The sequence below is a fragment of the Typopeltis vanoorti genome, chromosome 4, assembly GCF_054136105.1.
Source record: "Typopeltis vanoorti isolate ZY-2024b chromosome 4, IOZ_Tvanoo_1.0, whole genome shotgun sequence".
NCBI classification, from domain to species: Eukaryota; Metazoa; Arthropoda; class Arachnida; order Uropygi; family Thelyphonidae; genus Typopeltis; species Typopeltis vanoorti.
This window is the reverse complement of record NC_143552.1, coordinates 60,777,637-60,791,826: the sequence shown is the minus strand read 5'-3', so window position 1 is coordinate 60,791,826 and position 14,190 is coordinate 60,777,637. Positions and strand designations below refer to the sequence as shown.

At 37.6% G+C, this 14,190-nt stretch overlaps 1 protein-coding gene across 1 annotated transcript in view; it reads right to left on the bottom strand.

Moving 5' to 3' along the window:
* Positions 1-14,190, bottom strand: part of LOC150107355 (voltage-gated purine nucleotide uniporter SLC17A9-like) — a 235,909-nt gene that overhangs the window by 149,705 nt on the left and 72,014 nt on the right. Inside the window, exons 4-5 of the mRNA XM_090391830.1 lie at positions 9,385-9,484; positions 725-798 (exon numbers count right to left, since the gene is read on the bottom strand). Coding sequence (XP_090247956.1) covers positions 725-798; positions 9,385-9,484 — 174 coding nt within the window. The remainder of the gene's footprint in view (positions 1-724; positions 799-9,384; positions 9,485-14,190) is intronic.

Below are 14,190 nucleotides of genomic sequence, written 5' to 3'. Positions count from 1 at the left end.
AAATACAACGTTTTTATGTATCGATTATGTGAGGCAATTTGTACCTGTAATTTCCAGTTTGTTTATTTAAATAATTCAATGTTTATTAGTATTCCTTTCCTTTATAAATACCTGAAGAAGGCTGCTATATGCCGAAACTAGTAGTATTTATCATTAAAATCTTTATATGTTATCTCGGTCTTGGAGTCATTAAATCTATTTTTTGAAATGTATAACAACCGAGTAAAAACTAATCGCCACATATATATATATATATATATATATATATATATATATATATATATATATATATATATATATGCATATGCATGGATACTAATCACAGGATACTGTGATAGTAAATGCATGAAAAGCATTTACTATCACAGTATCCTGTATACCTCTTAAGGGCACATATCAAGAATTTGATGATGATCAGACTGGGTAGAGCGGAGTAAGAGTGTGTAAGTTTTTGTTGGTAAGGTAGAGGAGTACATTTTCCTAACAAGTACTTAGATAAAAACATAAAAATACACTGCCAGAAGAAATCAATAAGTGCACTAAGTAAATGGATTTAAAAAGGAGAACACTGTATGAACTAATGGGTCTTGGATCTCCACAGAAATATTCAATTAATAATAATAAATACAAGCTCCATTATACCATTAATGTTACAATATACTGTTTCAAATTAACATTTGCTTTTCATACAACTCCATTTGACTTTACATAAAAAAAAACTTACCAATTGTTCTGAACACATAAGGCCATCCATATTTTTCCAGTATTACAGATCCTACACTCCCACTTAAGAGCATTCTACACAAATGATGAGGAGGGTGAAATACAGAAATCACTTTAAAGATAATCAAGAAAAAATTCAATTAAAATGCAAAGATAACTACAACATTTGAGCATCAAAATTAAGATTTACTGCATATTTAATCAACCAACCATGTTTCATTTTTAACTAATCTCCCAATTATCACAACTTTTTTCCTCTGCTATTTCAAAATTTTTCCTAAATATGCTCTGAATTTCTAGTTACTTTTAAATATTTAGTAAAACTTCTGTTAGCCTCAACTCATAGCACACACCGAGTTCCCCATAATGATACCATTACTGTTTTGCTTGCTTAGAAAATAGATGATTTTTGGTGCTTGGCATGAGACCACACCAAGCTTACTGTACCAATCAAGTAGTTTGACAAACTAAGATGTTCAATGACTCTCACTAACAATGCACTCACAATCACCTCCTCTTCTTCTTTCTCATCTGTAAGATGACAAATTGAGTCCCATATGAATAAGAAATCTTTGCCATTTGGCTCTATCTCTAACTATTTCTACCATCTCTCTGAAGCTTGATAATTATGACCTTTCCTTCAAAAACTGTAAGTTCTTTTTGGTCTACCTCTTGATCATCTTCCTCCAGTGATTCCATAGCACCTCAGTCTTATCAAAATGATGCGAATCCATTTCAGTCTTCCTTATATCCACAAACTCATCAGTAGAAACAGTGAGATTATGCAAATATCGTGTGCTTATAGCACCGAAAGTCCCCTGGTGGTAAAATTTTGTACTATTTTTATCTTCTGTAAATAAAAGTCCCATGTTCCAGAGTGTACTTACACCAAGTTTGGTTGCATTTCATCCGATGCATTTTTCACTACAGGGCTCTGAACATCTCTTTAATTATGGCCACTCTGTACTATAATTCTTGAAAGCATATACCAGAAAACAATGAAATTAAAAAGAAACACACGATTTGCAAATTAAGATAAAATGTACATTTGCATGTGAAATTAAATATATCAAAACTATTCAATATAACCAATATAGAAGCAAATACATAAATGTTGTCAAAAAAAAGAAAGCAAAAATTAGAATTCAAAGGAAAGCTTACATATTGTAGAGAATGGAGAAATTTCAGAATATTTCAGCCAGTGATACACAATTTTTAGTGAAGATAGAAAATAAACATATTTATTTTCATGTTTGTGTATCAGAAACAAAATAAGTAAGATAGCGTTGGTGAAGTCAACAGAATAAATTTAAATGGAATAACAGAGAGAGAGAGAGAGAATTACTCAAGGCACTTAACTATTTATACATAAGACTGTCTTTAAATCAACTTTAACTTATGGATCTGAGAACTGAGTTAGAAATAAAATAGCTAATCAAAAAAAAGAGATCTCAGATATGAGTTATGAGAAGTTGTTAGGAAAGTGAACAGATGGCATCAATAGCAAAATCATATTAAAACTAAAGATTAAGAACTTAACAGTGTTAGCATTCTGGAATGTATGTACAGAACTAATTTAAGATGGCATGGTCATTTAAACAGAATGGAAAGAAAGGTCAGAAAAACAGACATTATTATTATTATTTTCCTGACCTCATGGGGTTACAAGACTCATTGCAAGAGGTCAACACTGGTGAACACAAAGTCTATCACCACTCCTTAAAATCATCCACAGTCTGAACATTCACCACCTGGCAATACATTCCATGTTCCTACCACTCTCCATGCAAAAATCTTACTTCTTACCCTTTTACTCACTACTTCCTTCTGCAACTTCCAGGGATGGCCTCCTGTTCCTTTCCCTTGTTCTATCATATGAAAAATCTCCTCAGCGTTAATAGGATAAGACCACTTCAACAGCTCAATCATATTTCCCCCTTTGTTTTCTATTCACAAAATCTAGAGCCTACAAGCCCTAAGTCTATCCTCATAATCAACATTGTAAAGTTCTGACATCATTTTCTTTATCCAGCTCTGCACCCTCTCAAGGTTACTTCATCCCCTTCAAATCCCAATGACCAGGTCTGAGCACAGAAATCCAGATGTTGTCTGATCAATATTCTCCTGTTGAGGAGAACAGTTGCTGCAATTCTTTGAGATGTCTTCACAACCTCTGCAATATGTCCCCAGAACCTTAAATCTCTATCCACAATCACTCCAAGATTTCTTGCTTCATCCACTTCTTCTAGTATAATTCTGCTAAGTGAGTGTGAAGCATCCCTTCTGTGGATCCCAAATTTTAAAACCTTACATTCAGTTGCATTAAACTGACTTACCCATGCCTTTGCCCACTCGTCCAGCTTAACCAAATCCTCTTGAAGAGGCAAAAACATCAGCACTATTACTAATAACTCTCCCCAACTTAAAGTAAACCCTGTGAAGCTCTACTTATAACCTTCCTACTCCCTGATACTGCTCCCCAACATTCAAACCCAAATGATGCAACTTAAACATCAACTTGTCAAGTGGCACCTGTCAAATGCCTTGGAAAAATCAAAAAATGACAGTGCATGCCACCATACCATTATCCACTGCTCTTATTCACTCTATTGTAAAAGGTAATCACATTAGTAAAACAAGAGCACCCTTTAACAAATCCATGCTGGCTTTCATAAATAATATTACCCTCACCTACCCAATTAAAACATGCAGGTGCTGAATTCAGAAGTGAATGTGTAAGCAGACAAACACAGATTGAGATGGCCTGGAATGGGTGGGAAGAGTTTAGGTGTGAAGAAAGTTATAGAATTGGTGGAAATAAAGAGGAAGTGACTGGGGAGGGTACTGAAGAGTCACATCGTAGGAGTAATGTTCGTAGGACTTGTAGAAGCAGTAATGATTTCTTATGTTCATTCACTAATGCTAGAAGTATTCGAAATAAGGGGAACGAAATTGTTGCTTTGCTCGAGTCTGTTCGCCCCAAAATTGTTGGTATAAGTGAGACGTGGTTAGATGACAATGACATCTTAACAGGAATAGAGATGAACGGATATGATATTTTTCATGAAGTAGACAGGGAAGAAAGGGAGGAGGAGTACTGTTAATGGTAGCAGATGAGTTGTGCCCATCTAAGGTGGTTTTGCAAGGTGCAAATAGTGGTCATGGTTTCGAGGCGGTATGGTGTGAGGTAGAAGTAAACAGGATGAAGTATTTAGTTGGGTGCTGTTATAGACCTGGTAATATGGAGGGTAATGAGAAGGAAATGTATAGGCAAATTGGCCTAGCTAGCAAGAAATGAGTTATCATTATGGGCGACTTTACATCATGCAGAACTTGAAAGCAGTGGGAAAGGAGGAGGAGGAACTGTCAGTAAGTGAACAGTAGGAATTGAATAGACTTGATGTAAATAAGGCTGTGGGACTTGATGCTATTTCACCACGTGTCTTGAGGGAATGTGCCAGAGAGTTAACAACAGCTTTTGTATATCTTTTCAACATGAGTCGCTCACCGGGTCAAGTTCCAAAAGAGTGGAAAGAGGGTAAAATTGTTCCAATTCATAAGGGAGGTGAGAGTAAGGCTTTGAATTATAGACCAGTCTGTGTGTCTGGAGTTGTTGTCAAGGTATTAGAGAGGTTAGTTAACAATAAGATTCAGAATTGGGTTGACAACAGAGAAATACTCTTTGGTGGCCAGCATGGATTTACTAAAGGAAGATTGTGCTTTAGCAACCTGCTTACTTTTTATAATAAAGTGACAAATGCATTGGCTAAGGGTGTTGCACATACAGTGGTATATTTAGATTTTGCAAAGGCATTTGATAAATTGCCACATGACAAGCTGGTAATTAAATTGGAACGGATGGGGCTGAACAGTAGATTGGTTCGCTGGATTGGAGATTGGCTGTCGGATAGGTGTCAACGAGTTGTCTATGGAGGAGCGATATCCCAGAAGAGGAAAGTTACTAGTGGTGTACCTCAAGGGTCTGTTTTGGGTCCATTGCTGTTTAATTTGTATGTAAATGATATCTGGAGAGGTCTGAATGGTGATGTGCAGTTGTTTGCAGATGGTGCAAAGTTGGGGAGAGCTATCAGGAGTAGTGTGGATGCTGTAGCTTTGCAAGAGGATTTGAATATACTGGCTGAATGGGTAAATAAGTGGGGATATCAATTCAATGTTTCAAAGTGTAAGATTTTGAAATTTGGGAAGCAGAGATGGGATGTAAAGTACACAATTGGTGCAAATATCTTGGAAGAGGTAGAGGAGATGAGAGATCTGGGAGTGATTGTAAACAAGGATCTAAAATTTCGGGGACATGTTACTAAAATTGTGAAGACAACGCAGCGGATAATGGGATGATGCGGAGGACATTGACTTGTAGAAGTAAGGATATTATGGTTCCTTTGTATAAGGCTTTGATCAGGCCACATATGGATTACTGTGTACAACAGATCTGGTCACCTGGTTTTCAAAAAGATGAAATTGCGTTGGAAAAAGTTCAGAGGCAATTGACTAAGGTGGTTTCTGGACTCTGGAATGTAGCGTATGAAGACAGATTGACAAAATGCAATTTGCAGAAATTGGTGGAGAGAAGGAGGAGGGGGGGGGATATGATTGAGACATATAAGCTGTTAAGAGGTTATTACCAGATTAATGTTGGGGAGGTTTTGCACAGAATGGGTGAGGATAGCAGGAGAACAAGAGGTCATTCCTGGAAGCTGTATAAGGAGGGTATGAGCAAGGGAGTGAGAAGCAGGTTTTTTGCATGGAGAGTAGCAAGTGATTGGAATGCTTTGCCCGAGAGTGTGGTGTGTGCAGAGACAGTGAATATATTTAAGGCACAGTATGATAAACTGTGTATATAACAGTGGACCTCCCACGATGAGTCTTTGACTCCATGGAGGTTTTTATAATAATAATAATAATTATGTATGAGTTCTTACAAATTCTCCAAAATTTTAACAACTACAGAAAAATACAAACAGATGTATAGTTTGATACCTCCATTTTACACCCTGCCATTATGCAATGGCATTATATTACTCTCTTTCCACTCTCCAGGAACCTGTCCCATTGCAAAATTTTCATTAAACAGACAAATTAACATCACAGTCAGTTCCACAGCACATTCCCTTAAAACATGATGAAATTCCATCTAGTACCCTGCCTTAATTGACATTTAGTGTATTCAGTATTCAGAATGCATCTTATTCATTCACTTCTAACACTTCAACATTCATTATCCTTCCATAAAGCCAGTAAAATCAGGATGAGACAGTCTAATAAAGTGATCCTTAAATAGCTAACTATGTCATCCGCTTTGGTGATCCGATTCCCATCTCCATCCTGAAAGATAATCTGTCCACTCTCATTTTTCCTCCTACTTGCCACATAGCAGAAAAACTCCTCGAGTTTCTTTCTGGCACTGCAATCCAGATTCTCTCTGGATTGCAGTGCCAGTCTCCTCTCATATTCTGATTTTTCTCTCTTTACAATACTAGTCACTTTCTTAGCCAAAGCCTTATATTCCTCATGCAACTGTTCGCCACCTCTCTCTCTTGTTCTTGCCTAACTAATTTGCCTCTTCATGTGCCTTCCATAATCTCTTTTTTCTTCTGCAATTCCTCTTTTTATTCCTTTTATCACCCATTTGACCCAAAATTGCTTTATCTTCTTCACTCAAAGTATACAATCTGTTAGTGCTGTCAATTTTTTCTTAAGTATCTCCCATGCACTAACAACCCCTCTTCCTTTAAATTCTTTTATCCAGTGAACTGCTGCAAGCTGGTTTTTAAGTCTCTGATAGTAGCTGGCATGCCTATTCATCCTGAAAGTCAGAATTAGATGGTCACTCTCACAAGCTGTGGGGTTTGCCATCTCAGTCACAATCAGATCCTCTGATGCTATGACCAAATCCAGAACTTTCGATCTTTGTGTTCCTTCTACTAAATGCTGCCTAAGACAGTTGTTCCACAAGAAATCCAAAAATTCAGTTCCATTATTGTCACCTCTGCCCAGTTTATATCACTATAAATACAAGCACCCCATAATGATTACTCGCTTTGTTCTTGCCTAACTAATTTGCCTAAACATTTCCTGCTCATCATCTACATTCCTTGGTCTGAAGTAACATGTTACTAAATATCTTGTCCTATAAACATCCATCTCACACCATATACTCTCAAAGCCATTAATGTTATTTCCACTGAGATTCTCCACCCTGAAAGCACATAATTCATCTCTTATCATGAGTAACACTCTGCCACTAAGTTTAGCTTCCACATTTTATGTTAGAAGTCAGGAAAATCATTCAGATGAAGAGCAAGACCTAGTTGGATTGATGCAATTAGAAGTGCCTTAGAAAACAAAAACATATAATGTGACAATATTGGGGTGGTCCTTACACACAGCAGGCTAATTTGGAGGAAAACTGTTAGCAGAAGGTTAGTAATAATGTAATTTCAATCATGTGGTACTATCATAGTACCTATACACCTCTTAAGGGTTCACATGATGATGAGAATGGAGGAAATGAGACAGTCAAACAGTTTAAAGATAAAGCATCAATGTGACTGAAAATATTATTATTATTAGCATCTGACTTCCATGGAGTCACAGACTCATTGTGAGAGGTACACCACAAAGCTCATCCAACCATGCCTTAAAGTGATTCAAAGTGTCTACATTCACAACATAAGCATGCAATGCATTGCACTAACCAACCACTTTCCATATAAAGAAACTCCTCCTCACACCCTCCTTATACAGCTTCCAGGAATGGCCTCTCATTCTACCCCCACCCCCTCTCCTATTCTATGAAAAATCTCTTCCATGTAAACCTGATAACAATCCCTGACTAATTTATGTCTCAATCATATCCTCCACCCCTTCCTCTGAATCACGAGGTTTTGCAATTTACATCCTCTCAATCCAGCCTTATACTCCACATTCCAAAAAACTACTGAGCACCTTTGTGAATCTTCTCTGGACCCTAACATATCCTCATCACTGTGAAAATCCAGTGACCAAATCTGTGCACAATAATCCATATAAGGCCTGATCAAGGCCATATATGGATTATTGCCCATTCATGCAATATATTCAAGTCAATTGGAAAGAGAAGGCAGGGTAGACCTCAAAAAAGGATGGATAATGAAACTGGAACAGGCCAATATGGTCTATACCCATAATTAGCATTATGATGATGATGATATTCAAGTCCTCCTAGGAGGCCATAATATAAAATGACTGACTTTCAAGGAATTTAGTTCCGAAATCAAAATGACCAAAACACTGACCTATAACAACTGTAGAAGGAATATAAACAATCTACCAATAATTGTTCAGACACTTTAGCAATTTACAATTAATACCAGCAGGCAAACCCTATTGTCGAGTACATTCATCTGTGCTTTGATCACCTCCTGCACCCTTTGAGGGACACTTTCTACCAATGTGTGGCAGACATCAGGTGGAATTTGTCTCCATTCCTCCATCAAAGCAGCACTGAGTTCAGCGACAGATTGAGGATGCGCTGCTCTGGACCTCAATCACTGTTCCAATTCATCCCACAGGTGTTCAATGGAGTTGGAGTCAGGACTCTGTCAAGTCATTTAACACCCATCTCTTCATACCAGCTGTAGCTTTGTGAGATGGGGCATTATTGTCTTGATAGTATCACAGGACCATTCCATAAAATAGAACCTGATTATCCAGAATATCAAGATACTGAGCTGCCTTCATGGAACCATGGACAATGACCAGTGGTCCCACTCCAAACCAGCTGAATGCATCCCACACCATTACTCCTCCACTACTAAACTTTACTGTGGATATACAACACACTATGGTAACAAGTGTTCACCAGGCTGCCTCCACACCCTGCCATCAGACTGGAAACAAGTGAATCTTGATTCATCACTCGAGAGTACCATTTTCCACTGGTCAATTATCCAGTTCACATGCTCTTTGCACCAGGCCAAACGAGCCACCTTGTTCATTGTTGTGATGTTCAGCTTGTGTGCTGCTGCTCTTCCATGGAAATCCAGTAAATGGAGTTCTTTTCATACAGTATTAGTGCTCACTGTGATGTTACTGGAGCTTTGGAACTCATCACGGATGGTTTGTGCTGATTATAGTCTGTTTTTGCTTGCTACCCATTTTAACACCCTCCTGTCCCCGTCAATCAGTTTCGGCAGCTGCCCTGAGTGTTTTCCTGCACTAGTGATGCCAGAACATCTACATTTGTTGATCACATCACCAACTGTTGATTTTGCATGCTCCAGTTGAGCGGCAATGGCACATATGGACATGCCATCAATGTGACAGCTGGCGTTGACACCTCGCTCAAAGTCACTGAGTTCACATCGTGTTGATATACAACCTGTATTCAACTGGTACGATGAAATGCTACTTCCTACTATCTGTACACCGGTTTTTATGTTATTAACAAACCTGGAATGCTCCACAACTTAAAATATGGCCTCTTGTTCTATCAGCCAATTATTGGTAAATAGTGTATTTAATAATTAAACATGGATAAAATGTGTATGATTACGTGAAGTTTTTTTTTTTTAATTCACTTAAAAAGTGAATCAACTAAAGGTTTTATGCTTCTAACAATCTTTAAACTGATGACTGGAAATTTAGAGAACTTTATCTCACCCAACTGCTGGACCTGATGTAACCACACTAGTGAAGAATGTCTTCTCTGAAGAGTGTAAGTTGCTTGCAACTATACTAGCAATGGCTGGAAAATGAACACCTGTAAAAAGAAATATTATCATTTCTAATGTGTGAGCTGCTGATTATTAGTATTTTTTTAAAAATTTGAATAGGCTTTATTCACATATTTCGACCGCAGAATGGTGTTCTACATTTAATAGTATACTTAATTAGTCATCTTTATATACTGATCAACCAAGTTAAATATATTAGTCATCACCAAGAAATTGAACCAAACAAAGATAAATTATTATAAAATAATTCTTCATAACACTTGCTTTTTGCAATGATTGAGCTAAATCACTGTAGTCATCATAAATTAATCCATGTGAATGCTTTTTATATACACAGTATTTTACTAAGACTGAGCCAAATCACATAAGAGTGCTCTAAATAATTTATGTTGAAAGTTTATTTATCACTAGGTTTGACTATAATGAATTTAGTTTAATCCTTTATCCCAGTGAGAGCAAACAAAGTTTGCACCTGAAAATATCTTCAGGACTAAATAAAGTGTTGCACTATCTTATCTCAGTAAGTAGTGCAACACCAAGGCAACTCGTGGCAAAGGTGGAGCAAGCTACCAACATTCCTAACCCAGTATCTCCCATAATGCAAAACACATTTCCTATGTGGATATGTATACTGTTATGCATTAAGGGATTGGCCATCTACCTAGACTAGTTTCGACCTTTATTGAGGTCTCTTCAGTGGGAGCCAGGCCCAGAGCTGGAGATACCAGGCAGAAGCAGTAGCAAGTCATCTTTACCTATAGGAGTTGCCAAAAGGTTTATCACCTTTTTTTTAAAAATTACTCTGGATTTAGAGAAAGATGTTGAAAGTTTATTTATCACTAGGTTTGACTATAATGAATTTAGTTTAATCCTTTATCCCAGTGAGAGCAAACAAAGTTTGCGCCTGAAAATATCTTCAGGACTAAATAAAGTGTTGCACTATCTTATCCCAGTAAGTAGTGCAACACCAAGGCAACTCGTGGCAAAGGTGGAGCAAGCTACCAACACTCCTAACCCAGTATCCTGGGATAAGATAGTGCAACACTTTATTTAGTCCTGAAGATATTTTCAGGCGCAAACTTTGTTTGCTCTCAATGGGATAAAGGATTAAACTAAATTCATTATACTAAATAATTTATGTTGGTTCTTATGAATTTTTACAATATTATTTCATCTCTTGCATATAATTATATTTAATTTAAGGATTAAAAACATTAAGTTTATACCAATCATTACATTTACTGTATCAGCGATTGTAGATAGGACTTAAAGGACATGATCAAAAAAAAAAAAAAAAAAAGCCAACTATTTTCATCCAGCATTCAAAGGTATCTTTGCAGGTGCAGAGTCTTCTGAGCTTCTATATAGATCTCATCTCATCTTCCTTTTCCCCCTCTTTTACCTTGCAGTGTCAAGGATTTGTTAATCATCGGACCTCAGACTGTTCACAGGATAAGGTGGTCAGCCCTATGCCCTGGTGTATCCTATGTCCGTAGTGTTGAGTTCTCAAGGCCGATTTGCCGCTTTGCGGGATGAAAAATCCCAGATAAACTGGGGGAAAAACCCTACTGTCCACACTCAAGACCGCTAACTTGGCTATGGCTGAGGAAGATCCTTCAGCTCCTCACATCACCAACAGGAATCGAACCTAGAACACTCCTTCACCAGGCATACGGTTGTGAAGCACACAGCCAATAGGCTAACCGTGTGGACTTCTATATAGATAAGCCCCTGAAAAAGTTTTTTTTTTAGTTCCAATCCAATGTCAACACTCCAGCTATATGAAAAATGTTTTGCATGTTTCTTTGTACAAATCCATGCAAAGACTTTTCTAAACAGAGATTATTATTATTATTATTATTATGTGACACCTCCAGGGAGTCCAAGGACTCATTGAGGAAGGGCACCTACTCTATAGCTCTCTGTCTCCACCACTCAATCCACCAACTACAGCGAACCGCATCATCTACACCAACGCCATCTACTGCCGACCGCCCCCACTAGCATTTTCACAGACAATCACAAACATCCATACCCATGACAGGATTCAAACTTGTGGCCTTATGGCTGGAGAGCAAATATGCTAACCACTTGGCCAACCAGGCAGAGAGAGCTGGATTTTTTCTCATTCTTATCTGTTCTTGACAGAACTCTGCATCTACATTCTGAAAACATGATCAATATAGAACTTTAATGCTGAAGTCCTACACTTTGAGTACCCAATGAATTATTCTTTAACTTTTTTTTTTTGTTTATGTTTAATCTTGCTTAAGAAACTAAGTGATTTTTGACAGCTTCACTAAGCATAAATATCTGAACTTTCTCAGTGGGCAAGTCAAGGACAAACGTGGGCTACTAATGATTTCCATCCAGTCCTCAAAAATATATAGAGATATTAGTTTAATAATGAATTAGTGGGCCAGAGGGGTCAGGGAGACACAGTGTAAGGAGAGTGGATTCTGAAAGTAGGTAATGAATGATATATGTAGATGGTCAGCACAGTAATGGAATGGCCTTGAATACAAACTGGGGGGGAAGGGCAGAGGGAGAGCCTGGAGGGGGGGGTTTAATTGCACAAATGGTGAGCAGGTGAGGATAAGTCACAGATGGGGGGGGGGAAGCATGAGCAGGACTGGTTATAGACCAAAAAATGAATTGTTATGCTTATTTACAAATGCCAAGAGTATCAGGAATAAGGGAGATGAAATTGTTGCATTGATTGAGTTTATGTACCTGAAAATAGAATAAGCGAAACATGGTTGAATGAGAATTATATCTTGATGAAAATAGAAATCGAGAAATATGATATTTTAGTGAAGATAGGAAAGGCAATAAGGGAGGGGGAACATTACTGATGATAGCAGGTGAATTATGTCCACACAAGGTTGAGATACAAGGGAAGAAAAAAAAAGTGGTTTTGAAGCAACAATGGTGAAGTGGAGGTGATAGAATGAGATATTTGGTGGAGGTTGTTGCTCCAAGCCAGGGAATGTGGAGATAAAGAAATGTATAGGCAACTTGGCTTAGTGAACAAGTGAATGGTGATCATTATGGGTGATTTCAATTACAGCAATATTGATTGGAAAAAAGCATATGAGATAGTGTCAAGGAATAAGGAGAATGAATTAAGAGACAACAATCTCAGGAAATATGTAATGGAAAGTACACAAAGGTTAAGAGTCTTAGATCCATAATTTCAACATAAAAAAAAAAAAGTCTTAGATCCAGTTAATATTATCAAAGGATATGATTGTAAACTAAGTGTCTAATCTTCTCCTGGTTGGTGACAATGACTATGAAGTGATCAAATGGGTTGCAACCAATCATATGAGCACTTCTATAAAGAAGGGATATATGAAGAACTACAAGGCTGGTGATTATGAAAAGCTTAGAAAACAACTGAGAACTACCGAGTGGAAAGAAGACAACATTGCATAGGTATTGATCAAGAGCAGCAATGTCTTAGTGTATTCCAAAAGTGAAAAGGCTAAACAAGGTAGGAGTAAAATGGGTGAATGAAGAGATTAAGTGTGAAATCTGGAAGAAGAAGGCACTGTGGAGGCAATACAAGATGAATATTGATAATGATTAGTTGCATGACAAGTACAAATAGCAGGCAAGGAAGGTGATGGGTTAGTACAGATAGCAAAAGTGCAGTACAAGAAGAAATTAGCCAATCAAGATAAGAAAAATCCTTATGAATTCTTTTGGTATGTGACAAGTAAAAGGAAAAATGACTATGGGAGGACGATGCTAGTTGAAGTATTCAATGATCAGTTTATCAGTGTATTTCATCCTCATTATGGCAGCATCATGAGGATGAAATAAACCAATAAACTTTGCGTGTGGATTGTGCTATTCAGGCCAGCGTGCGCTGCCCTTGACTCAGCCACCTGTGGTTGTTGACACCGCCGAGCTCAAGTGAAGTAGTATCTATTCTAGGAAATGTGTAGTCACAAGCAAGGTCAATGCAATGCACTACAGCCTGGTACACCTGTTGTGTGTGTGTGTGTGTGTGTGTGTGTGTGTGTGCTGTCACATTTTTTGCAATGCAATACAGCCTGCTGCAGCAATAGTGTGTGTTTAGCTTTACATTGAATATGAGACGGATAATACTCAACTCTAACTAAGGTGTTCCGTTAAAATTTCAGGATTTGTGAAGTGTTCCATTGTAGGAAAAGTTTGAGAAACTGGTGTAGAGGGTATGGTGGAGGAGGAACTGATGGTAAATGAGCAGGAAGTATGTGAGGAATTAAGTAAACTTGATGTCAATAAGACAACAGGAGTTGACAGTATATCGCAACATGTAATGAGGGAATGCTCAATAGAATTAATGGCACCTTTGGCACACTTGTTTAACATAATTCTTGCAACAGAACAAGTTCTGAAAAATTGAAAGGTAGAAAAATTTGTTCCACTTCACAAAAGGAGAATAAGACTGAGGCTACAAATTATAGGCCAATCTGTGTTTTGGGGGTTGTTATTAACGTGTTAGAGAAGTTGGCAAGGACTAGGATTCAGAAGTGGGTTGATAATAGAAGTATTCTTTATGATGGTCAGAATGGGTCTGTTAGGGGGAAGTCTATAAATTTACTCGACAAAGAAGATGCATATACGGTGGTGTACTTAGAGTTTGTTTTCAAAGGATTTTGATAGACTGTCATATGACTAGCTTGTAGCTATATATTGGATAGCTGATTCACTGTCAGATAGGTATCAGCAGTTTATGTAT